General features: G+C 40.9%; 1 protein-coding gene across 26 annotated transcripts in view; it reads left to right on the top strand.

Annotated features, from left to right (window-relative positions):
* Positions 1–26515, top strand: part of CADPS2 (calcium dependent secretion activator 2) — a 592957-nt gene that overhangs the window by 511623 nt on the left and 54819 nt on the right. For 8 of the 26 annotated variants that reach the window (XM_043495775.1, XM_043495750.1, XM_043495766.1 and 5 more), the window contains 5 exons: positions 11655–11796; positions 11914–12033; positions 18769–18924; positions 22229–22376; positions 23508–23522. In XM_043495775.1, the coding sequence (XP_043351710.1) occupies positions 11655–11796; positions 11914–12033; positions 18769–18924; positions 22229–22376; positions 23508–23522 (581 nt within the window). The remainder of the gene's footprint in view (positions 1–11654; positions 11797–11913; positions 12034–18768; positions 18925–22228; positions 22377–23507; positions 23523–26515) is intronic. The other 18 variants (XM_038405244.2, XM_038405363.2, XM_038405219.2 and 15 more) reach the window with 3 other exon arrangements.

The following is a 26515-nucleotide window of genomic DNA, read 5'->3' as shown; positions in this document are numbered from 1 at the left end:
AGATTCCAAGATTTTTTGAAATGCCTTTCCTGATTTCCAAGTTTAGCGAGCACACCTAGCAGCTCTCCATTGTTGTGTGCAACTGTCCAGCTGACTATCCTGGCTACACATTCCAGACGTGCTCTGGCTTGGAATAGACAGGGATACTGGAGATGAGGCTGTGCAGGGACAGCTATGGACCAGTCATGGAAGTGTGGACATCAATGAGCAGATTGCACAGGGAATGCAAGAGAAGGACAACAATGAGGGTCAGCAGCAGTGCTGCCCGAAAGCAAAGGAACTGCAGCAGGTATACCAGAAGGCCAGGGAGGCCAACAGTCAACCTGGTGCTGAGCCGCAGACCTGTCATTTTTACAAAGAGCTGCTGCAGCACCCCACAGACCATCATGCATACCTCAAAGGAACCCAAAACACAGACCTTCTCGTCCTCAGGCCAGGGGAAGAGGATGAGGAGGAGCATGGGGGACATCTGACTGGGGGTACAGCTATGCTGCAAACCAGGATCTGTTTGAGACTCTACCACAGTCCAGTCAGTCCTGGCAATCAAGCACAGGAAAGTCCGCTGTTGGGGAAGGAACCTCAAGTAAGTGTGTAAATGTATTTCTCGTACAAAGATGTACTGATGGTGCCCCCAATTTAGCAAGACACAGCTACTGACTTTTAATTAATTTACTCAGACTAGAGAGGTAGCGGTACAACAAAGAGAGAGATAACGTTATCTGCTTTTCATTCCCTGGAACTGTTAGCTGGGGGTGGCCATGTTGAGCAGTTTGTTTATGTAGTTTGTCCCTTGAGTCTTCCTGAGAGATCTCGATGAAACTTCCATGGAGATACTCTGCAATCTTCTCCCGAAGGTTTCTAGGGATGGCAGCCTTATTTCTTCCTCTGTTGTAGGATGCTTCTCCACGCCAGTCTCCCGTAACTTTAGCAGGCACCATTGCAATAAACAGGGTAGTGGCACGTGAACCCAAGCAGCTGCAGGACACTGTGCTCTCCATGATATCAGCTAAAATCACCATCTGTGATCTGTGGAAAATTGTACCAATATTTAGTGCCATTGCCTAATACTCACAGTTTCATGCAACTGAGCAATTCCCTCCACATTTCACTCACCCCGGTGGGCGAAAGTCAGCATGGCTGGTGCTGTGAGGGGTGCCATGCACAAGCACTTCAAAGCAGAAGTGCCAATAAGCACGTCTTGTTTAGAGGAGCAAGGGAAGGGAGTTCTGAATCTTAACTTTTGCTTTTTATCGTGACTATATTGACCATGATACCTCTGTCTGTTTTAACAGTAGCTGCTGTGGTTGCAGGCTTGAGGGTTTCCCCCTGCACACCCATGGACTGCCTGCTCCAGATGATGAAAAGAAGAGAACTTGAGAAGAAATGTTCAGCAAGATCCTGCAAACCAGTACTGCATTGGAACATGAGCAGAGGACCTGGAGGGTGAATATTTCAGACTGTATGGAGAAGGGAAGAGCGGACAGGAGAAAGGCACAGGAATCCCTGCAGAAAAAGAAGAGGGAGATACATCAAGGCATAATGGGGCTTCTCCAGCAACAAACACAGATGCTTCATACTCCTGCGGACCTACAGATTGACAATCTGATGGGCTCACCTCCCTTTGCAGTCTATGGGGAACTCCATTGTAGCACCTCCCTGCACCCGCTCCCTCAATGTTCCCCATGGCATCAGGGGACTCATACTGACACTTACCACTTCACACCAGGATGTTCTTTCCCCTTTAGTTCTGTGTTACATCTGGACCAGCAGAGAAGGAGATACACATTTAAGCACAGCAAGTTGCCGTGGAAACTTTTGTTCTTTTTTCAGCAAACTTTTTCTTTTTTCTTTGTTCTTTTGTTCTTGTTTCAGCAAAACAGAAACTAACACGAAAGTGAGGCTTTGCACTGGGGAGGGAGGAGCGTGCAAACATATAACGGAACAGAACAATCAGATTCCTCCACCTTACTTTAAAAAAACTTCCTACATATATATACATTATCATTTACTCGGTTGACATGAAACGCTATAAGCTAAAAGTTGAGGGTGGACTATTGCAGACTCTCAAATTGCACAGGATTATTCTGCCCTGGAATAGCAACTCACTAACTGAACAATTTATAAATTCAGACACACAACTAGTTTTCGCATTCTCTTGGGATAATGTGTGATGGCAATGTGTCCTGAACAAGATGAACACTCGGTGGTACGGAATCAACTGGATCTGGTATCAAAGTTTCTCCTAACAAGTCATTGAAATTAGGAGTTGTAACAGAAGGAGGTTCGATCAGAGGAACAGAAAGTCCTACTGGAACATCCCTGGCCTCTGGTACTAGTCGAGACTGCAAATGGTCGATATGTCATTTCCATAAAATACCATCAGACAGTTTTACCATGAATGAAACAGGTCCCATGCATTTTACATGTTCCCGTACCCATTTCACTCCACAACTGTAGTTTCAAGTCCACACCAAGTCTCCTACTTGAAAAAAAGTGATGACAAGTCTCACGTAGTTGATCGATTTGCATAGATTGGGAAGTGGCTATATGTGAAGCAATTTCAGGATGTACCAGGTCCCAACAAGCACACAAAGATCACTTCAAGAAAAAAGTTGCAGGTGACTGTTGGGTAGTAGCATGTGATGTGTTCCTGTAGACCAGGAAGAAATTGTCCACTTTCTGCTGACAATTCAAAATAGACTTATTAGCTCTTTAGGTATGTTTAAGTGTCTGTACAAAGTGTCCATTTGTAGCAGGGTGGTAAGGAGCTGAAGAAACATGCTGAATTCCATTTGAAGCTAGGAACCTCTGAAATTCTTCAGAAAAGAATTAAAGTCCATTGTCACTCACCAACTGTAATAGTAAATCAAATTGGCTAAACGAGGTACAAAGATGTCCAAAGATCTTAGCAGCTGTATTAGAAGTCTTTCTGAAAACTTCTGGCCATTTTGAATGAGCATCAATGACAATGAAAATCATATAACCTTCTAAAGGTCTGGCAAAGTCCACATGAATATGTATCCAAGGAGTCTGAGGCCATAACCAAGGATGTAGATGAACTGAGCCAGGATTGTGCTGAATTTAGTGACATTAGTATACTTCGCCTGTCAGTCAATATCTTTGTCGATCCCCAGCCACCAGGCATGACTCTGGTCTATGGCCTTCATCAGTACAATGCCAACATGACCTCTAAAACCTGAGATTGAAATGATTTTGGAACAGTCACTCACATTCCCCATAAAATACAATTATGATTTATGGATAATTCACATTGATGTCAGGTTTCAGAGTAGCAGCCGTGTTAGTCTGTATTCGCAAAAAGAAAAGGAGTACTTGTGGCACCTTAGAGACTAACAAATTTATTAGAGCATAAGCTTTCGTGAGCTACAGCTCACTTCATCGGATGCACTGATTGATGCACATCACATTGATGTGACACACACTGTGTAAATCGGATTCTTATGATACAGCACTATATTGTGTAGCACCGTTCCTTTCACAAGAGAAGGCGCACCATCCTTAGTCCTTTCTTTGTTGATTTCTGTGCTAGTGATGGGTAACCTATACATCAAATGGAGATAGAACACTTTATCTGAAGTTTCTTTGTGTTGAGTAGAGCTTAGGCATGACAGCCCATCAGCATTGCTGTGCTTGAGTCCCTTTATGGAATTGAATAATGTAAGAATGACCTGAAAGTAGCCATGTCATTGTTGCATACAAGCAGCAGCTAATGATAAGTTCCATCTTTTGGTCCAAAAATTGAAAGTAATGGTGATGAACCATCAGCAAGGGAAAACGTCTATCATACAAATAGATATGGTACTTTCGAATTCTGAAGATAATGCTTAGAGCTTCCCACTCTGTTCTTCTCAAGAGTAGTGACTGTTTGTGATGCAATTGGTTTCTCCATGCCATGAGGAAAAATGTGGGAAAGATCTGCTCCCACATATCATGAAATATAACATGCCAATTGCGGTGGTAGCAAAGCATCAAAATGCATAAGAACCTCGGCTGATGTCAACAGTTTCTTTGCTTCTTTAAATGCACAATCACACTCTTTAGTCCATTTCCATTTTTTCTTTGTTTGTAACAGTTCATGTAAAGATGCTCAGACTGTTGCCAGATTAGGCAGGAATATACAATAGTAGTTAAGCAGTCCTAAGAATGAACCAACTGTGACACATTCTCGGACAATGGCGCTTCAAGAACAACCCTTCTCTTTCTCTGGCAATTTCATTAAGTCTGTGGTGTCAATTACATGTCCAAGGTATTCAACTGAAGGTTTGAAAAATTCATATTTGTCTTGATGTACTTCCAATTCATGATCTTTCAAATATTGCAAAACAGGATCCACATTTCAAAGATGATCCTCTTGATCCGTTTCTGTAATATGGATGCATTCCAAATAGCACTGAACTCCATTCAGTGCCATCAGGATCTCATCCATGGCTTTCTGAAACAGGACCAGTGCCAATGTGATACTGAAAGGCGACCCGTTATAACAAAATAAGCCTTTTTACATGTTGATTGTGAGATATTTACAAGATGCTGAATCAATCTCCATTTGTCAGTATGTACTGAGCCAATCCAATTAATTGAAACAAATAAACCGTAAGTATGAGATAGTGGGATACTGGTCTGCACATAAAACTAGATTCAGCGTCACTTTGAAATCTCGACAAATTTGGACTGAGCCTCCCTTCTTGATCACTAGTATGATGGGTGTAGCCCACTCCCTATGTGAAACCAGTGACAAGACTCCAGTGTTCACTAAACAGTCCAAATCAGCTTCTACCAGAGGCTTCAGATTGTAAAGCACAACTCTGGGCTTGCAATATTTTGGCTGGCTGTCAGAATTAACAGTGAACTTCACTGACACATTGCTTATCTGTCCAAGCTCTTTTTCAAAAACTTTGGAAGTGTCTGCCCAGTATTTTTGGAAGCTTTCAAGGTGCTTTCCTGATCACTTTGATCTTGGTCCAATTCTCCTTGAGCTTCTCAAGCTAAGGTTTACCAAATAATGGTGGATACTTTTGTTAAATCACATACAAGAGTAATACAACTGATTTTTCATCTAGGTTAATTTCCACCTGGAGTATCCCTTTTGGCACTTACTTTTTTCTGGTATATTCCTTCGCAGATACCAAATTTGTATCCATATCCGATCCGCAAAAATGGTCTGAGGATAACCTCAGATTTTCAGGGTTCTAGGTACCAGTCTTCAAAAATGTGGAGGTTTCTTCCAGAGAAACTTGTGACAATGTCTGATGATAGGTAGATGCAGACATCAGTGAAACAGCAGCTCCAATATCAAGCTCCATTCTGGTAGGAACTCCTTCAATCAACAATGTAACCCACATTCCATCTCCCAATCCAGCTTCTGATAACATGTATAGTGTTAGGTCTTGGTAGTGTCACTAGAGGTTTTGTCTTTTTCTGCATTATGAATTTTCAACTGCCATCCTGTTCTTAGGTTCAGTCTTCACAGGTGTCTTCTTGGATGTATCATTGCTGGTCATTGAACTGTTTGGCAGGTCACAACAATATGTCTTTTCAACTGGCACAGTCTCTGTAAGGGACTGCGGAAGTCTTTGTTATGGTCTAGCTAGGGAATTTCCGCTTTCTCAAGCCAAGAGGTTACTGTAAAACATAAATAGGTACTAAAAAACACAGCTACTTTGCATGGCCCTTTGCCAGGTAGCAAAAAGCCCCCCTTTAAAAAATACCTAATTCTATATTCATAAGCTGTTTTTGTGTAATGCTTAACAACACTGACTGTCTGCCCCTCCGTTGGACTCTGTCCCAGGCAGAGCTCTGGTGTGCTGGGTTCCCTGCCTTCGGGACTGCAACGCTTGAAGTCCCCATTGCAGGTAGGTCACTAACCTTCCATAAAGCAATAACTCACAGCTGTGTGTAAGCCTCGTTTTTCTCAAAGTACTCCTGTCAGGCCTGTGGTGCTTCAAGCACCTTGGCCCAAAACAGTTTCCAAATGACCTGATCGGCCCAGCAACCTTTGTCAGCATGCAATTTGTGCACATTGGCCACATGGAAATTCCTTACATTCCCATGGTCCTCTATCTTGCCATCTCATAAAATGAACTCAGTTCACACTAAATTTTTCTCTGCTGTTTCCTTTGCGACTGCTACTTCATGTGATGTGGCTGGGGAGTAAGGGTTAAGGAGCAGTTCTGGACCCAGAAAGCCATGCCCGGTCATCCCTGTTGGGCATGCTTACAATGGGTGCTGAGCTCAAATAGGAGCAGCTCAGCTCAGTCTAGGCAGACTGGTGCAGGCTCCTGCTGAGAAGCCGCTGGGGCCCCAGGTGGCTGGGATCAGGCTCCACGGCCAAGCCACCGCAGGCCCTTCAACAGCAGAGGACAGCAATGATGAGCCCCAACTGAGAGAGGAAGACCCTCCAGATTGTAACCAAAGAGAACTTCTGGGGGAACTCAGAAGCAAACCAGTGGCACCAGCAGAGGAACTGAAGCTGGGGTAGGAAGTGGCCCAGGGAGCAGGCATAGGATGCCCACCTCCTAGGTCACATAGTTTGAATTATTGTTTCATTGGGCCCTGGGTTGGAACCCAGTGGAGCAGGGCAGGCCCAGGTTCCCATACCCCCCAGCTACTGATTCTCGCCACTGGGCGATACAGACACTGACTCCAGCTGCTAGGCATTGTGGCTATTGACTCCAGCTACTGGGAATGGGGCTCAACTCTCACCCCTGAGGGATGCGGTTATTGACTCTCGCTACTGGGTGATGCAACTGATGACTCTTGCCACTGGGCAATACGGACACTCCCTCCAGCTGCTAGGCAACGTGGCTCTTGACTCTTGCCAGTGGGCAATGCAACCATTGACTCTTGCCACTGGACTATGCAGCCCAGAGTATCATGACTAGGTGGTGCTGCCAAGCACAGACACCAACCATCCCAACACATCAACAGTCTTCTTGAATGTAAATGCTGATACAAACAATAACTTCTTCTGGATCTTCATATTGCATAATTCAGAGACAAATTGGTCATGCAGGACATCACTTAATATTTGTCCAAACTGACAGTGCTCTGACAACTTCCTTAGAGCAGCAGCAAACTGCTCCTGACTCTCCACTTCCCCGATATCATTAATGAGGTTGGAGAAAAATGTTCCTGCGCTGGTGCAGTAATTGTGATGTACATGGCAGTTCCAGGTACACTCGGAGAGACAATAGGTCACACTTGTCCATGTGCAACAGTCCATGTGCCTTTGGGACCCATCACTGTCAGCAAGGTTGAAACTCACTGTCCATTTAAATGGTGTTGTGGGTTATAAATTGCTCAACGTGTTCGAGGTACACCTTCCATGATTCGCGTTTTCTGTCGAAATCAGCAAAATTGCCCACCAAAGTTGCCACTTCTCTGCTCTCCTGTTGGACTTCACACCTCCTGGACTACTTCTCTGCCACAGGGAAACTGTTTTTTGTTAGTGCAGAAAGACAAACAAATGAACAATCTGCCTCCTCTGGCTGTGTGCAGACTGCAGAATTTTTCCTATGGATGTACTTGGACTCCCTCTGCTGGCTATACATCCCCTGTGCAGGCTAAGTTGTTTGCCTGCTTGCACGTGGTCAGCCAATAGGGCTGCCTACTTCCCTCTCAGTGCTTTGTTCGCAGTAGCTCCAGGCTGCAACCTATCCCTTTGTTCTGTCTTTACTGTGAGTTCCCCCTATCTCTGTCTCTCGTTCATGATGTCCCAGCTGGAAAAGCAGCCATCTGTCTCCTTGTGCCTCTAGGTGAACTCTCCCCCTTCTTTTTATAATATTCTTTGCTTACTTTTTCTTCTTAGTCAGGCACAGGCAGTGTAGGACACTCATGTGACAGAAATCCTTCACCACCAAATGTTCTATCTGCACCCAGCTGAGAAGGAGATGCAGACACAGAGGAGCTCCACTGCTGTCAAAACTATTGTTCTGGCAGCAAAAGTGAAACTAACATGAAAGTGAGGCTTTGCACTGTGGGGGAGAGTGCTCAAACATTTAAAGGGACAGGACATCACATTCTGTTCTGTTAATTTATTAAGTTTTTAATGTATTTGCTTGTAAGTAGCACCGATTTTTAACGCTGATTTTGTTACTCAATAAAATTCTATTCTGTGGGAAATAGTTCATCTTTATTAGTTCACAACATATGCTGCAGACTGCCTTGCAGTACTGAATGCACCCACTTACTTGTTATTGTACAGTATGACATAATTCATTCAGTAATAAATACAGTGTAATAATCATAAATGTACAACAAGACCCACAAAATTAAGAGGTGCGTCAACAGTTTTGTATTCACAGATGGACACCAAGCACCACACAATTCCTAGCAGGCCCCAGAACTGCAGGCCAAGTAGAGAACAGTCCACCACAGCACATTACAATGGCACACTGTTAAAATGCTGTCAAGGCCTCCTTCAGCCATATAGCTCCACACTGAGATCTTCTAATAGCCCTTGCGTCTGGCTGTTCAAACTCAGCAGATAGCTGCTCCGCCTTTACCCTTCATCCCAGAAGCAACTTTTCCCACTTTACCTCACAGGTATTATGCAGGATGCAGCACTAGAGCCCTGCAGATCCATGGATATCCGCTTTACATCCATGGATATGTGCAGCCCCGGATGCAGTTCTTTGTTTCTCATCTTTGCGAATTGGATGCAGATCCAATTTTTTTTTCTCCACAGGACTCTAGAGCAATGGTACTCAATGGAGGGCTGCAGTTTCAGGGGGGCTGCCCATGGGGCTGAAGGCCCAAGCCCTGGTGCCCCCTACAGGGCTAAAGCCCAGAGTCCCGAGCCCTGGCGCCCCCCTTCAGAGGGAGTGCCAGGGCTCTGGACTTTAGCTCCATGGGGGACTCAGGGCACCAAACCTCAGCCCCACGGTGGGCTCGGGCCTTGGGGCTTCTGCCCTATGGGGCCACGGCCCTCCTGAAACAGACTCGCAGCCCCCTATAGGACCAGAGATGCCCAGTTGAGGACCGCTGTTCTAGAGGGTGCTGGTGTGGGTGCGAATGCAGATACATATAAAAGGTGGAGTGCGGATCGTGGGTCGGATACAATTTAATTACAGTGGATGCAGATTGGATGCTAATCCAAATTTTTGTATCTGCGCAGGACTCTACACAGCAGGCAGCTATAACCATTGGGATATTTTTCCTAGAGATCCAATCTTGTGAGTAAACAATGCCATCATCTCTTCAATCTTCTAAAAGTACACTAAACTGTCATTCTGCACCTGCTGAGCCAATAGCTGAATCTATCCTTGTTGCTGTCAAGTTGGTCAGTGGGCAGCTTCATGAGCTTCAACATCCCCAATGGTGATCCACCAATTGGAAAAGAAAGTCCTTTCTTGCAGCTTTCTGAACAGTACTGTGTTCTTAAACATATGGCTCTCCTAACCAGTCAAAACTAGTGTTGGTGAAGTGTCTCCAATGATCGCCAATGTTTGCATAACTATAGGAAAGTAACCCTTTCTGTTAATATACTCTTGGGCAAGGTGGACTGGTGTCAAAATAGGAATCTGCATGCTGTCTATCACTCCATCGCCATTCAGACACCCCACTGATACAGATCCATCCACTATGTCTTGCGTATTTCTGAGTCACAATTAATGACCCTGCACACTTGGATGACAGCTCACCAGTAGCAATCCCATGTTGCAAGTTTCAGGTGTGCAATCATCGCTCACTTCTCTGCTGTCAGTGCAGCTCTCATTCTGGTGTCCCTGCAGTGAGGCCCAGAAGTTGTGCTCCACCATTAGCTGCTTCACCAAAAACCTGGAGTTGGTTTTCACTATGTCCCACAGTAATCTGTCCTCAATTAAACTGTCATGTTCCATTGATGTAGTTTTTCTTGCGGGTCTGCAAACACCAGAGGATCATGCATCCTGTGCTGGCAACACTTAGGACAATAGTGCAGAGCTGTGCCAGTTCCATGCATCTGTCAGAGGCCGACAACTCCAGCCCCAACTTCAAAGCACTGTCTACAGAGCTATTTTTAGGGTGCTAACATGAGCCCTGGGAGGCTGTACCCATGGGCTTCAAAGCATTGTGTAGACATACCCTGCTAGGTCAGTAGTTCCAGACTGGCCCTGACCTCGCAAAAACTTAAGCATGTATTTAACTTTCCACACACACTCACATACATGAAGTTTAGAATATGTGTAAGTCTTGCAGGATCGGGGCCTCGGTGAGCTGCTTTATGGGGTCTGGAGATAGACAGGGTGTGGGGAGCAGGATCAGTGAATACTGCTGTGAGCAATGGATGTCACGTTCACAGATATAGACCACAGACACACCATAAATGATCAGGGACTTTTGCCTTCTTGCCCCCTGCAGGAACCCACCCCTGTCTCCCTGGGCAGTACAGAACAAGTGATCATACTTCTGGGTCCCCTACCCTGGGACAGAGGGAAGCATAAATAGATGATGGGGACCCAAACCCAGAGGGAGTTGTGAGGATTGTTTCTATATATTATGTACATTTAAAATTATATTGGTGATATACACATTTTTAAAAGGAACTAACAACCATAAGTAGTGGGATGGTTGGGGATAGTCTGTATGAGAAGGGGATAATCTATATGGAAGAGGCAAACAAACTCAAATAAAACAATATATGAATAATAGTGAGCCAAAGCACACTACCTTGGTGTGGAAAGATATTAAAGGAGCACAGGAGAGGATAAGGATTTTTTTAAAAATTCAGAATCTTCTAGTGGAGCACATTGTTAGCGTGTGTCCCACTAGTCTTCTGCATAATATTAATCATCACACTCATTCTCTCTCACACCACCTGCTATTGTTTGTCACACTCATTGCTTCTCATCTTGAATTGTATTGAAGGCTTCTTGTAGCAGGCACCGTGTGTGCCTATGTATATGCATAGAGCCTGGCAAAATTTGACACCAATCTTGATTGCAGCCTTTGGGCTTTAGTGTAATATAAATAAAAAATAATAACAGAATATTATTTCATACTACTACAACATACAATATTATTTCATATGTGTTTCATAAACACATTACTAGTGTTTATACTTGTTTCGTTTGTTGTCTTTGCATCCAAGTATTCTATCAAGGCAATATAATTATTAAGCCCTGATTCAGCAAATCCCTTAAGCACAATCTTAAATCCATCCCTATTTGGCCTAAGTTTCATGATAGTGAAAGTTAAGCACATGCTTAAATGTGTTGCTGAATTGAGGCCTAATTCTGTATGTGTGTAGAGCATTCAGTTACTTATCATTTATAATACAAGAGTATGATCTGTGAATGTGCAAACATACTATTTTCCAAGCCAGTCACCCTATGTAGAACTACCTGATATAAAACAAGAATGACTGGAATGGTTAAATTAAGCCTTGGTATAAACAGTTGCTATTATGTTGACTTCCTCATTTAAACAATAGTTACTGAAAAATAAAACTAGTCTAAACTTAAGAAAAGCCCTTAGGAATTTTTCTGACATGGTATTCATTACAGAGGTTGGGTGATGCTATCATTGCTCTTAGAACTATATATATATATATATATATATATATTCAGAACGTTTTAAGAGATTTCTTTTGCTATAGCTAATTAAATTGGATCACAGCCTGTTGAGTAATTGAGAATTGTTTTTGTTTGTTTTTAAAGTACTTTTGTGCAATGGAAAGTTTCACAAGCACTTGCAAGAAATTTTTGTTCCCTTGGTCGTCCGCTATGTCGATCTCATGGAATCATCTATTGCCCAGTCCATTCATAGAGGTCTTGAACAAGAGTCCTGGCAGCCTGTCAAGTAAGTGTTTATAGAAGGGCTAACCTACCTATATCTTTATACCCAATTTGCTTTAATCCTCTATTGTCCTCTAAATTCTATTTTTATTGTATTCCTACATTGTTTATTTCTTCACAGAAGCATCACCAACAGTCTTCCCAATGTAGCTCTTCCGAAAGTTCCAAGTTTGCCTCTTAATCTTCCACAGATACCTAGCTTTTCTGCACCAACTTGGATGGCTTCTTTATATGATTCCACGTGTGTATTCTTCACTAATCTTCTGACTGTACGTCAGCTCTGCATGGCCTTTCTGGTGTCCTGTATAATTATATTTGGATTGCATGGTGTTTAGGATTGTGTAGTTGGAAACAATAATTTCTCAGTTGTGCGCCAAGCATGGAATGTCAGTGCATGGTGCATTTTTAGTGCATAAAAATACAGCAGAATGTTATAGTTAATATCTCACTTAAAATCAACTTGGCAAAGGTTTGTTGTGGTACAGTTAACAGTCTTAAAGCCATAATTGCTCTTCTTATTCAGTTAATAAGCAGGGGAGAAAAATTAAAATAATTGTTCTTAGACCATGTTTTCATAAACTACAATAGCTCTTCATGTTTTTGCATGGATGTGACTAATTCATTGCATGTGCAAAATGGTTCAGAAAACAGTTTCAACATTTGTTTGCAAGATTCCTGTTAGATTTATATTCTCAATCTTAACGGGAAACTAAAGATTAGTAGGCCCAAAATTTGACCTATATTAGTTTCTCTTTGTGTTGTTTTTTTCACCATGCCTCTTGGTTTTTTTTAATGGAGCCAATAGCCCATGCCCAGTTGATCAATGCCACAACAACATACTGAAGCTCTGTGTGTCTACCTGTTTGTGTACGAGTATGGATGTCTATGCACAGTTGAGGAAAATAGTTTTGGGTAAAGAAACATGTTTCACTTATAAGTTTCCAAAAGAGGGAGTTTTGTAGAAGCAACAACAGAAGATATTTTTAAATTTTGAAAACTAATCTTGACAATATCCTTTAAAGCTAAAGATAATTTAATGTTTTAGAAAACAAGTTGTTGTTTTTTTTGTTTTGTTTTTTTTGTGTTTGTTTTTGTTTTTTTTACAAGCAGATGTCTAAATCCATTATCACATGTGAAGTTCTGTGTTTGTGCTAAGAATTATGTAGCCAAGTGTATTGAGTAATGTGTCTACATACTTTTGGCACTTGTTCATTAGCTGTAATGGGATTTGTTCTTTCTGGCTCCCCTAAGGAATTGTCAACCTTTTTCTTCCTCATCCTTAGGCTTTTACACCCTTTGTTTTGACTGTAACACTGTAAGTTTGCACCTACATACTTTTGCCTTTATAAATCATTATTCTAGCTTTGAATCACAACTCAGTGGTGTTTTGCCCTTCAAAACTCTTTCGACCTGCTTATTCCTATCCTTTGAAGGTTACTGTCTTAAACAGTGTCCTCCACACTTTATACTTTCTTGAGACTTAATGTTCTTAACTGTGGTCTTCTAACAATCTGCACTTATAGCACTTCTGCCCCATAAAAATAAATTTTAAATTACATTTTACATATGTGAACATGAGTTGGAGGTTTTTATACACAGATGTTTTTCCCATGGGAAAATATATAGTAGGTTCCCCAAATTACTGATATAAAGGACTGGTTGTATAATAGGCAGGACTGCCGAACACTTTGTATTATAAGACCCTATCTTTAGTTGCTTATAACTTTGCCACCTGTAACTGACTGGGTTGAAATTTTCCATGTTGGTTGTCTGCATCAGGGTAAATTTCTTCAGAAAATTTCAGCCAAAAGGGTTCAGCCATTCTGAGAATGGAGGAAGGGGCAGATACGTTGTTTTGCCTATGTTAAAAAAAATTCTGATGATCTTTTCTTCGAGCAGTTGTAGTGCCTTAAGACTTTAGGGCAGGAACTTGTAATTTGGCAGGGAGTGGCCTTGGTGTCAGGGATGTGCCTTTTGCCATCCCCATGGAAACTCGCCCAAATTTAGTCACATTGTAAGCCTTTGCCCAGGAATCCTAATTCTGGCATTTTCTAACCTTTATAATGTCCTCTTAATGTAATTTATCTGTTTATTTATTTATAATTTTGCATAATCTTTGTAATAAAAATGAGTGAGAGAGGGAGTGTTATTAAAGATGTACACGTGCCATAGGGCCAATTCTGTCATCAGCTGCACCAGTGTGTAACTATTTGAAGAGGATATAAAGGAGAGTCCTCCTATTTGTAATATCTCAGGGTAGCTCCCACAATGATGCATAAGAGTCTCAGCAAAGGATGAATAACATGCCAACTCACACATCCAGTTCGCAAGGGCAGCATTCAGCTAGTACATGTGCTGCCATCCCCAAGTGCTTGTAGGCAGTGGCTAGAGTGCTGCTTCTGCTGAAAGGAACAGTAACAAACAGCCCACCAGGCATTATACAAGATCACTGAGACATCTTGCTTAGCAGCTTCAGTATGCTTCCAGGGCTGTCTGCACAGCTGCCTGCCAGCCAGGCACTGTTCCTTCTATCCCGGTACCATTGTTTTTTATAAGGGCATGAGTTAATTTAGAATATTCAGTTTCAAGATAAGTGACTCAGATCGTGTTTGAGAGAGAGCAGATTACAGTGAATAATATGTTCTTCACTGTGGCCTCTGTATGTATATTCCCACTTGTGGGGCATACCCACCCGCATCTGGTGCCATGGCACATTCTAGTAAAACAGCGTCTGCTGGGACATTATCTGGGGTGTGAAGTTCTTTTTTTTATGCCTTTCAGAAACCAGTGATTGATGTTATCTTTCTAATCCATTGATGGCTGATATGGAAATGAAATTCCATTCAAAAACGCTGCATTCAAAATTGTAGATGGCAGGTATTCAGTGGAATTCAGATCACATTTTTGGATTAATTCCTTTAAAGTTATTACAAGAGCTGGCCATTTTAGCCATTTTTAAGTTAATTGTTTTCAGTGGCTGGAGATTTTATTATACAATGAGGAGCTAAAACACATCAGAAATTATGATTTAACTGAGTTATTTTTAAATATTTTCTAAGAATGTAAAGTCATCTATCTAGTTGACCATAGCCTTTTTGTTTTGTGAAGTGACAAGACATGGTTTCATATTCTAGCATACATTGCTAACATCCAAGTCCTGGTCGTAAAGCTGTTGTTCCCAATTCAGCAAAGCACTGAAGCATATGTTTAAGTCCATCCCTTTCAACAAAGCAGTTAAGAACTTGCCAAATGCTTAGCTGAATAAGGATGGGTTTAAGCATGTAGTTCAGTTAAGCATGTGCTTAAGTGCTTTGCTGAAGTGGGGTTATTGATACTGAAATTATTTTCCTCTCTGTGACTAATAATTTACACTTACTTTTTTGAGCATTACCATAAAACTTTGTATACAGGCCGTGTTAAATCACTGTAGATGTTCTGTTGCTATTTCCATTGACAAGGTTTTTTTTTTCTTTAATGTGTGACTAGGAGCACTAAAGGTATACTCTTCTCTGTCATTACACTGTCACAAGAACATCATTACTGTGTTTTCAGTTGTTTTTGCTGGTTCTATAATTTAATGGTACATTTGGGGCATTGCATGTTAAGGTTAGGGAGATATTAAGAGAGTAAAGTGCTGTGTGTAGTAGTCAGTATTTTGCTTGATTGGTCCCATGAGAAGTTAACTCAAAGGACACCTTGGCTAGACGTGCAGAACACTGTGAATTATTGTCAGATTCAGCTAAGGAAAACATGCTGAAAGGTTGAGAGGGCTGGGATGGTGTGTTTGGGGGAGGGGAGGTAGAAGCTTTTAATTAACCAGAATGGGAGTTTTTCTTACAATCTGCTTGTTAATTAAAATTTGTTACTCTAAACATAATTTTTATTTCCTTTCCGTTTTGAATCTTTTACAAGTTTTGAGCCTAGCTTTTAAGTTGGATTTATGGCTTGTTTTGATTATACCAATGTTCCATTTATAAATTATTTTCTCTGTTACGTATGTAATAGATGTTCCACAGTCACTGTAAACATCACCACTGGCAGAAGCAGCTACAACCCCATGGAGTTAGGGCCACTTCTTACGCTAGCAATGAATTTGACTCTCAGTATGTGAATCATTGTTTTGTGGAGTTTTTCCTATGTACAGTGCTCAGGCAATTCACTGCTTAATAACAATTTATTCTTTTCTCCTACACCTACACCTTTCCTGGTGCAGGAAAACGGAGGAACCTCAAGGAGCTGGTTACAGTTCCTTGAATCTCAATCTGCTCCAGCAGTATTAGATCCCAGTGTACAAATTGCAAATCAATTTAAGAATGCTCTTGACTTTAAGCAGGCTTGTACTGATTTACTGGACCAAGTGCTTTACTGGATTAAGATCAGAGTGCAGAATCATGCCCAAATAAAGTATATACCATTGTACAAATAATCGTAGTCTGTCAGTGTAAAATCATAATCTTCCAGAGTAATTTACTGTAATAGTTAATAATAATCAAATAACAGATGTGTAGTTTTGGAATACACTATTTCTTTCTGTTGTCACAGCTCCTTTTATGTCAGTAGTATACAATATTAGTCTATATCTTTAAAAAAATGGTTCTGAATGTCGTTGTGCAATATATAACTAAATAATAAATAAGAATGGTGGCTCAGAAGCATATAAAAACAAGAAATGTTTATTACGGAGCTTCTCTCAAATTTCAAGAACCAGTGGCTATTATTATAATTATTATAATTGTAAAATCTTATTTGGCTATGTAATGAAACCAGTTTAAGTGGACACCAGGGAGCGAACGTGCATAAGAATACATTGACAATATTTGAGAGCACATGATTCCTCCTGAGTCTTAGAGGGTTCCATTTAGTTTGGAGTCCTGTTAAGCAGAAATATGATTTAAAGAGAACAAAATTAAAATGCATAAAATCCCTGCAGATCAAGTAGACAGAAGTGATTATCACATTTGGTAAATAAATGTGCTTTACTTTCAGATAGGCACTCTCATCAAAGTCAATATACATTGAGACTTTGTATGAAAATATGTTAGTGTATTTATGCGTACACCCGCATCTTGTTTTTTAGTTAGTACTCTTTCTCTCCATCTTTTTCATCCATACCAGTTGACCATCTTATTTTGTGATCTAAGTTTGTATATAATGTAAAATATATAAGGCCAAACTCACTACCAGGGAATATGGGCGGTATGTGATAACCATGTAGAGTTATTTCATTCCTCTGTAAGGAAGAATCCTACCCTAGCAGGACGGTGGACTCTTGTTTTTCTTATATTAAAAAACTGTTGCCACTGTGTAAATAACGGATTTATGTTCAGTACAAAGGAAGGGTCTTTGCCTCAAAATGCTTGCAATCTAAACAGGCAACATATACACACAAGATGAGGATGAGGATGGAACCTAGTCAGCCCAATAGATCTTCTGTCTCTTGAGGTCTGGTTGTTCTATTTCAAGGGTGTAACAGGGAGGTATAACTAAGAGTTATTGGATATTATTAAACAGGAACATGTAGGCAGAATATCATGAGTCTCCCTAATGGTGAAATCTACTAGACTGTGGACTATCAGTGTAAGGAATGTGGGGAAGCATCAATACTTGGGTCATTTAAAATTGGAGAAGACAGAGCCACTAACAAATTATTGTAGGTATCAATCCAACATTATTAGGGAGATAATTTAGGCCTTTTCCATCTCTAATTTTTTTGGCCCTGATCCCGCTCAGTCCTGAGCGCACTCAACTCCCATTGACTCATTCAGTGGGAGTTGAAGGCATGCAACCCCTTCATGATTATGGCCTTTTGTTATGAGAATATAGGAAGGAAAGTGGCAATACTTATAAATTAAAATGCTGAGTCAAGGCTGCTATACTAAATTTTTGTCACTTTTGCTCCTGAAGTATGTTGAAATCTGTTACTTGGAATGTTAATATGGATAGCATTAGGACTCTCAGTACAACAGTTCAGGCTTCGGAGTATAGGCACATTATTAGCACACTTGGAGGAGTTCATTCCAGCTGAATATTGTAATTGTATCACTGTAATTAATGATGAGCAGATGTATATATTAAAACCTATGAGTTGGTCAGGAGGGAGAGTTTTAAAATTGTGGCAACCGCAAATGATGTAGAGACATTTTCTTCTTTTTTCTAAATTTTTGTCACTTTTGCTCCTGAAGTATGTTGAAATCTGTTACTTGGAATGTTAATATGGATAGCATTAGGACTCTCAGTACAGCAGTTCAGGCTTCGGAGTATAGGCACATTATTAGCACACTTGGAGGAGTTCATTCCAGCTGAATATTGTAATTGTATCACTGTAATTAATGATGAGCAGATGTATATATTAAAACCTATGAGTTGGTCAGGAGGGAGAGTTTTAAAATTGTGGCAACCGCAAATGATGTAGAGACATTTTCTTCTTTTGTTCTGCTCTTGTTAAGTTTATTGATATTAATGTGAGTTCTGTTTTTCCTTGCTTTGGAGATCTTCTGTACTACTTCCCTCAATCAGAGTTAATCTACATGTGTCAAGAGAGTATCTGTTTGTGTGTGGCTCTTCTACTACACTACACTTCTTCATTACTATGGGAGGTCTACCCACCCATGGTGTGAGAGCAAGCAAATATGTGCAAAGTGTTCACTGTCGTTAAAAAGTTGTTTCTTAAATAAAACTCCTTCTGCCCATATTTTTCCTCTCTTCTCTTGAATTTGGGTTGCTTCACTTCCCTCTCCCACCTCCATGATACAAGGGTTGAACTCATGTACTTGTTTCACCCCCAAGGGAAGTTATATTAAATCAAAAGGACAGGACTTTCACAACCACTCTAATACTCTTGGAACAACACTCAACTGTGTTGTGGGAGCTGCGTGTGAGAAGTGAACTGGAAAGAGGGCTGGACTCTACTTCTGCAAGTTATTCAGTGTGTTTTTTTCATATATCCTATAAATTTATCTTCTGTTTTTCTTAATAGCAATGGTTCAGCTACATCAGAAGATCTTTTCTGGAAACTTGATGCACTGCAGATGTTTGTTTTCGATCTGCACTGGCCAGAACCAGAATTTGCCCATCATTTAGAGCAAAGACTTAAACTTATGGCCAGTGATATGATAGAAGCCTGTGTCAAAAGGTACAGTTATATTTTGAAATTGTCTGTTAAAAGTTGTAACACATTTGGACATGAACATTGAGGAAATGTTAATGAGAACATCTAGATGTGTGGTATCCATGTAGAATCCTGCTGCAAAGATCCTAGCCCATCGCTTTGACCATGTCATTCTTTTCTTTGCATCACTCACTGACTCCCTCTTCTCTATCGCATCAAACATAAGCTGCTTGCCTTCACTTTTAAGGTCCTCAATATCCTGTCCCCACCTTACCTATTGTCTGTCATTCCCTATTGAGATGTTAAATCCCACCTCCATTCGGTCCATGATACCAGCCTCTGTCGCCCGCTTCTTTGATTTTCATACAAGTACCCTTATGCTTTCTCCCATATTACCTGTCATGCTTGGGAGGCGTTCCCCACAAAGCCACCTCATTAGCCTCCTTTAAAACCCTCCTTTTCCATGATCCCTACAGAAAGTTTGACAATGATGTGCTGAGACCGCTGTCTATCACACTGACCAAATTGCCTCATTGGTTCATTGTACCCACCCCAAACCCCATCTGTCTGTCTGTATCCATCTGGTGTCTCTTGTTTTATACTTAGATTGTAAGGTATTCGGGCCAGGGCCAGGCTTTTTGTTCTGTGGAGTTTTTTTTTACAGCGCTGAGCACAATGGGGTCCTGATCTATGAGTGGGACTCTAAGCGTTATGATAAAACAAATAATAAACAATAGGGCTGTTTTGGGAGCCTGCAAAGACCACAGATCCCATCTCCTACTTTTGATTCGGAAGCATAAAGCTATTATAAGATGGGTGTTCTGTTTTTTAAAGTGAGTTTCTGGCCCTATTCCTTTCAAAGGTAGGTTTGAACATGTAAACATAAATTAATGTAAACCGATCACTGGGATGAAAGTTTGTCACATGGATTTTTACTGAACATTACAGGTTATTCATGACTTATCAATGCTGGCAAACGAACAATCACTAGCTCAGGTACCTATTTTTGTGTTCAGCTGCTGATTTTTCAGAAAGAAATATGGGGGTTCACATGTGAAATGAGCCCAGATGCAAATTTTGTGGCTGCCCCTTGAAAACCCACATTTGAAAAGAAACCTTTTTTATGGCCAATTTTTAAGTCTGTGTTACTGCCTTCAAAGTGATAGGAAGATTTAAAACCATATGTCTAGTCTTGTTTGACAAGAAAGAACCTGAGATAAGTGGCCTAAAAGCAAATTGTTTCACTTATCACTCCTTCCGTATCTAACTAAAAATCAACTCTTAGAAGATTTGCAATCAAAAATTCTTGGTAGAAGAGAAATCTTTTGACACTATAAATAAATGAATTACATTTGTGGTCCTGAAAACATGTTCCACCATGAAGTACAGGTGGTTCAAGATTATTGACTGCCAATGTGAAATTGTAGCTTGCTGGTTAAAGAGCATGGAACTTACAGAATGCCTAATAAGCTACTATGGGTAGAAAATACTTCAAGCTCTAGTGTCATTGGAGAAAATTAGCAAAGCTGCTTATCACCTCAAATTTACCACTTATCAAAATATGAAGGCTTATCCTCTGTGCTGCTTCATCATGGTGGCAGAACAATATCCACAATCTTCAACTATTACATTTCTACTTGGAAACCTAAGACCATTCCAAGTGATTTCAAGCATGCAGTTATTATTTTTATAAAAAGAAGAACAGATCATAGTATGGAACTGAAGGTCCACTCTTTCTTCTGTTTGTGGTAAAGCTCTATCAAAAGTCCTTCCCAATCATCTCTTACATAAAACAGTATTCCTACCCAAGAGTCAATGTGTTTTCTTCATTGGTCAGTATACCAGGGAAATTACTTTTACTCACTGCCGACTCCAACAAATGTCATATGACCAATGTCAGCTGCTTCACAAGGCTTTTATGGACCCAGGCAGGCCGCCCATTATATAACAGAGGCATATTCTGAACAATCCCACAAAAAACACTATCATATGAATGAATTTGTCATCATCTGTTTATTCCAACAATATATATCTGGAATGCTATCTGTAAGCAAGTTGGGCCTAGTATATTCAGAACTTTAAAATAAAGCATTTTTATAGCAAATCATAACTGGATCAGGTAATAATAGCGAAGTACTGATGTCATTACAAGTGGTCTCTGTTAGGACACAAGCTGCTACATGATGAATCAGATACACCTTTTGAGTTGGCTTATTGCTTCGGTGTCAGGTACTGTAGAGCTTCTTGCAATAGGCAAATCTGAAAATGTCAAAGGCCTGATTATGAGATCTAGACTTCTTTTTTATCAAATCAGGAAGACTGATGGCTTGCAGGTGCATTGGCTTAATAAGATTTTCAGAAACAACGCATATGGCTAAGTCTTTAACATGAAAATTGCTGTCCTTCGGTAAATTCATCTCCAGTGGGGTAGGAACATTATTCAGTAGCCCTCTATGTGCCCACCATAGGGCACATTCTAATTCAGCTATGTAAAGTTTCACCTCAGCATGAGTTTCCATGTGCAAAACATTTTAAATGGTCCCCAAACGGCAATAACATTGCAGCTGATACATGAGAAATCTTGTCACTCTCTCAAATCAAATGGAGAATTATATGAGGAAAGTTTTTTGGGGAGAGATGAATTGAAACTTTTAGGCTGATTTATACAAACTGTTGTAATGATTATAAGAATTATATTTCTCTAGTAGTGTAGATGTTTTACATTTCTATAAAATAGGCCTGATTCTGATCTCACAGTAAATTTTCTCTGATGTAACTCTACTGACTGCAGTGATTTTGCTCAGCATTTACACCAGCACGAGACGAGAGCCAGATCTTTGTGTATCTATCTTTGTTTTAATATGAAAGGAAATAATTTAACTCACTTTTTTCTTTATTAAAGATTGTCTTTTTTTAATTAAAGCGGTAAGAGGATTTTTGAGTCATATGTATCAGAAGTGGTATGATAGATTAGCTGTTACGTTTTAATGCAGAAGATCCAAATATTTCTTTGAGTTTTATACTTTTACTGCTTGAAACTTGTTCACAGATAATGGATTAGGAAGCATATTGTTAAATGTATTATGTTTTTGCCTACCAGTCATTATTTAGCTAAATCAAAGCAGAATTTTGAGATTACTGTCATGTTCTACTGAACAGATGAATATTTTACTCTACTGCTTGTAGTATTGTGTTCCTACATGCTTCCATCTGGTGCTCACAGACTTAATTTTTAAATTAAACATTTAGTGAGGTTTTTGCTTTTACATGTCAGTTGTCTGGAATTATGACAAACTTTCATGTTGTGAATTCATGTTTAAATAAATAGAACAAGAATTGCATTTGAACTCAAGCTGCAAAAGACAAACAAATCAATGGACTTGCGTATTCCTGCCTCCGTGTGTACGATGTTTAACGTTTTAGTTGATGCCAAAAAGCAAACTGCTAAACTCTGCATTCTGGATGGTGGGCAAGAGGTAGGTGGAATTGTGTATGTTTAGATTAATCAGGGGTGTCTAGCACTGTGGACTGTCTTTACTAGGTTGATTAAAATAGCTTTGTTTTTTATTCGTGTATTTTGTCTTCTGAAATGTGTCACATAGTTTTAATTTTGTTTATATAAGTATCTGAGTATCACTGAGGGTGCAAACTGCCTCCCATTATTCCATCCAAATGGACAGAGGAATGTCCATAATTTTTCTGTGTTCAGGGAGAGACCAGGAGGGATTTTGCACTATCCATCCCAGACCTTCTCCTGAGTTGCATCTAAGAACCAACCTTGTTTATGACAGCTTCTTAATAGCACAACTGAGTCAAAGCATCAGTCTTTATAGTAAACTGTTCATCTGATTAGATTTATATTTAATTGGTTCTTTTAATGCTCTGGCTGGCATTTGCACCTACATGTGCTCGAGAAAAAATTTAACTAGAGGAGAGAATCATTGAGTACAATTGTTAACCTTTAACTTTTGATCTTCCAGAACCTGTGTAGAGGCCATTGTTTGGGTGCTGTACAAATGGGGCTGTAGAGAGAGAGTCTATGATGGGGCAATGGCCCATGCTTTTTGAGTGGATGTACATACATACATGACTACTCCTCCATCCCTTTGTACATAGAATACTCCCACTCTTGTCCGGAATAATCTGTGCAGTGGTGAGGGGGCAATAGTGGTCTCTAGGCCATCCAGAATACTGATGCACATTTAATACTTTTGTACTGTTGATGTACATGGGTGGGAGTGGGGGTGTAATTTTGTTTGTTTGGGTTTTCGTGGGGGAGGGAAACCAATTGTCAGAATTTGACACCAACAATTATTCCTGCCTTGTGCAGAAATATATATATATATATATATATATATATATATATATATATATATCACACCATTGTTACAGGCAGTTTTTTTTTTTATTTTATTCAGCCATATCATTTCTGTTGATTGCCCTTTTCTGTTGTCTTGGTGGGTGTGCTCCTCATTTCCTTAGCTCATCTATTTAAGTTAGCATTTTAGCCATAATTAATTTTTCATTTTAATGAAATGTTCATCATTTTCCTGTTCTTCCCCCTGTTATCTGCTTTTTCTACTTTGATTTTCCATGATTTGATCCAGTTTGCTGGTCAGTGGGTAAGTGCCTTTCATTTTAGAAACTGCTTGTTCTTTGTGAATTGTCTATATTCAATGTTTGTTATAAACTACCTATTACTGTTCCTGCTCATTCAGCAACATGGGTTGGAGGGACTTCCTCTGCTATTTGAACTTGCTAGGCAGTGATCAGTCACAGACACCAAATTTCTTCTCACCCCATCCAGCTGAAATCTCTCTTCAGGCTGGTTCCAGAAATTTCTTCTGTTTATCTTCTGCCCTGCTACAGGCAGATGCCTTCAGATCCTCCTGGAGCAGAACACACAAGAATGGGCAGGCAGTACTCTGAGCATGGCTGTGCAGTGATACTGTGACTTGTTCTTGGTGCCACAGTTGTTATGTCTCTCTTGGCAGCTGGTATCAAGCGAAGTGCCCCAGGGGTCACTCCCGGGGCCAGTTTTGTTCAACATTTTCATTAATGATCTGGATGATGGGATGAATTGCACCCTCAGCAATTCGCAGGTGACACTAAGCTGGGGGGAGAGGTAGATACACTGGAGGGTAGGGATAGTGTCCAGAGTGACCTAGACAAATTGGAGAATTGGGCAAAAAGAAATCTGATGAGGTTCAACAAAGACAAGTGCAGAGTCGTGCACTTAGGAAGGAAGACTCCCAGGCACTGCTACAGCCAGGGGACCGACTGGCTAAGCAGCAGTTCTGCAGAAAAGGACCTGGAGATTATAGTGGACAAGAAGCTGGATATGAGTCAGCAGTGTGCCCTTGTTGCAAAGATGGCCAACGGCATATTGGGCTGTATTAGTAGGAGCAGGTCGAGGGAAGTGATTATTCCCCTCTATTTGGCACTGCTGAAGCCACACTTGGAGTATTGTGTCCTGTTTTGGTCCCCCCACTACAGAAGGGATGTGGACAAATTAGAGAGAGTCCAGCGGAGGGCAACGAAAATGATTGGGGGCTGGGGTACAGGATTTACGAGGAGAGGCTGAGGGAACTGGGCTTATTTAGTCTGCAGAAGAGAAGAGTGAGGGGGGATTTGATAGCAGCCTTCAACTACCTGAAGGTGGGTTCCAAAGAGGATGGAGCTAGGCTGTTCTCAGTGGCAGATGACAGAACAAGAAGCAATGGTCTCAAGTTGCAGTGTGGGCGGTCTAGATTGGATATTAGGAAACACTATTTCACTAGTAGGGTGGTGAAGCACTGGAATGGGTTACCTAGGGAGGTGGTGGAATCTCCATCCTTAGAGGTTTTTAAGGCTCGGCTTGTCAAAGCCCTGACTGGGATGATTTAGTTGGGGTTGGTCCTACTTTGAGCAGGGGATTGGACTAGATGACCTCCCAAGGTCTCTTCCAACCCTAATATTCTATGATTCTTGCTCCCTTTCAAGACTGACTGAGTCGGACAGCTTTGGAATTTCCTTCACTTCTCAGGGGAGGCAGAAGAGAATGTCAGCACAAGACCAATAGCATCAGAGCCAACCCCAGAGACGCCAGCACTGCTTCACCTCAGCCCATAGTAGTGAGTCCACCTCTACCCCTACTTGTTTTTCAGGCAATGTCCTGAGAATAGGCCTCCCACTTCCTCCTCAGGGCAGACAGCACTTCCATGAAGGCCTTTTACACAGAAGGTAAACAGCCCCACTCTCTCAATCCATTCCATTCTACTTCCCTTCCCAGGGCAGGAACACTTAAAGAGGGCCTCCTGCATTGCCAGCCAAATAATCTCAAAGCCATCAGAGCTTCAGTCCTTGCCAAAGGGCTCTTCAGAAACCTTCTTGTAGCGCTCCCATGTGGCACTGCAATCTCTAGAGCTCCAGTCTCCCTTCATCATTCCCTCTCAGCATCAGCATAGGGAACTATCTCAGGTTCTTACTCTGAAAGCATGAGACTTCCTTCATAGGGCCTAATCACATCAGCCACACTGTCAGGGGCTCGTTCACCTGCACATCTACCAATATGATCTATGCCATCATGTGCCAGCAGTGCCCCTCTGCCTTGTACATTGGCCAAACTGGGCAGTCTCTACGTAAAAAAGTAAATGGACACAAATCAGCCGTCAAGAATTATAACATTCAAAAACCAGTTGGAGAACACTTCAATCTCTTTGATCACTTGATTACAGACCTAAAAGTGGAAATTCTTCAACAAAAAAACTTCAAAAACAGACTCCAACGAGAGACTGCTGAATTGGAATTAATTTGCAAACTGGATACAATTAACTTAGGCTTGAATAAAGACTGGGAGTGGATGGGTCATTACACAAAGTAAAACTATTTCCCCATGTTTATTCCCTCCTCCTCCCCCGGCTGTTCCTCAGACTTTCTTGTCAACTGCTGGAAATGGCCCACCTTGATTATCACTACAAAAGGTTTCCCCCCCCCTCCTGCTGGTAATAGCTCACCTTACCTGATCACTCTCGTTACAGTGTGTATGGTAACACCCATTGTTCCGTGTTCGCTGTGTATATAAATCTCCCCACTGTATTTTCCACTGAATGCATCCGATGAAGTGAGTTGTAGCTCATGAAAGCTGATGCTCAACTAAATTTGTTAGTCTCTAAGGTGCCACAGGTACTCCTTTTCTCATTACCCTGTCATTCTTGTAAAGGACCGAAGGCAGACATTCTTCTTCAACTCTTCCTTGAACTGGGAAAACTGAATAGTGGAGTGTATTGAGACTAATGCTGCTTAATATATTTATTAATGGTGGGCAGCAAGTTGGTGAACTTTGTCAATGACTCCACAGTAATTTTGATTAATACAATCCAAAAAGGATTCTGATTAACTCGAGAAGGATTAAAACACTTCACGTGGCTTGGCAGTAAAAGACCAGAGGAAAAGTAATATAAATACACACTGGCAATAGTAGTTTAAATTCATAAAGTGGTGGGATATTGATTTCCAAGAACCTCCAAGGAAAAAGACTTGGGATTCACCAGTGATAACAATAAAAATATTAGTCCAATGTGCTTCAGCATTTTAATAAAAACCAAATAGGATACTTGGGTGCACCTAAATGGAA

Source organism: Dermochelys coriacea, chromosome 1, assembly GCF_009764565.3.
Source record: "Dermochelys coriacea isolate rDerCor1 chromosome 1, rDerCor1.pri.v4, whole genome shotgun sequence".
NCBI classification, from domain to species: Eukaryota; Metazoa; Chordata; order Testudines; family Dermochelyidae; genus Dermochelys; species Dermochelys coriacea.
This window is presented reverse-complemented; position numbering and strand designations above follow the sequence as displayed.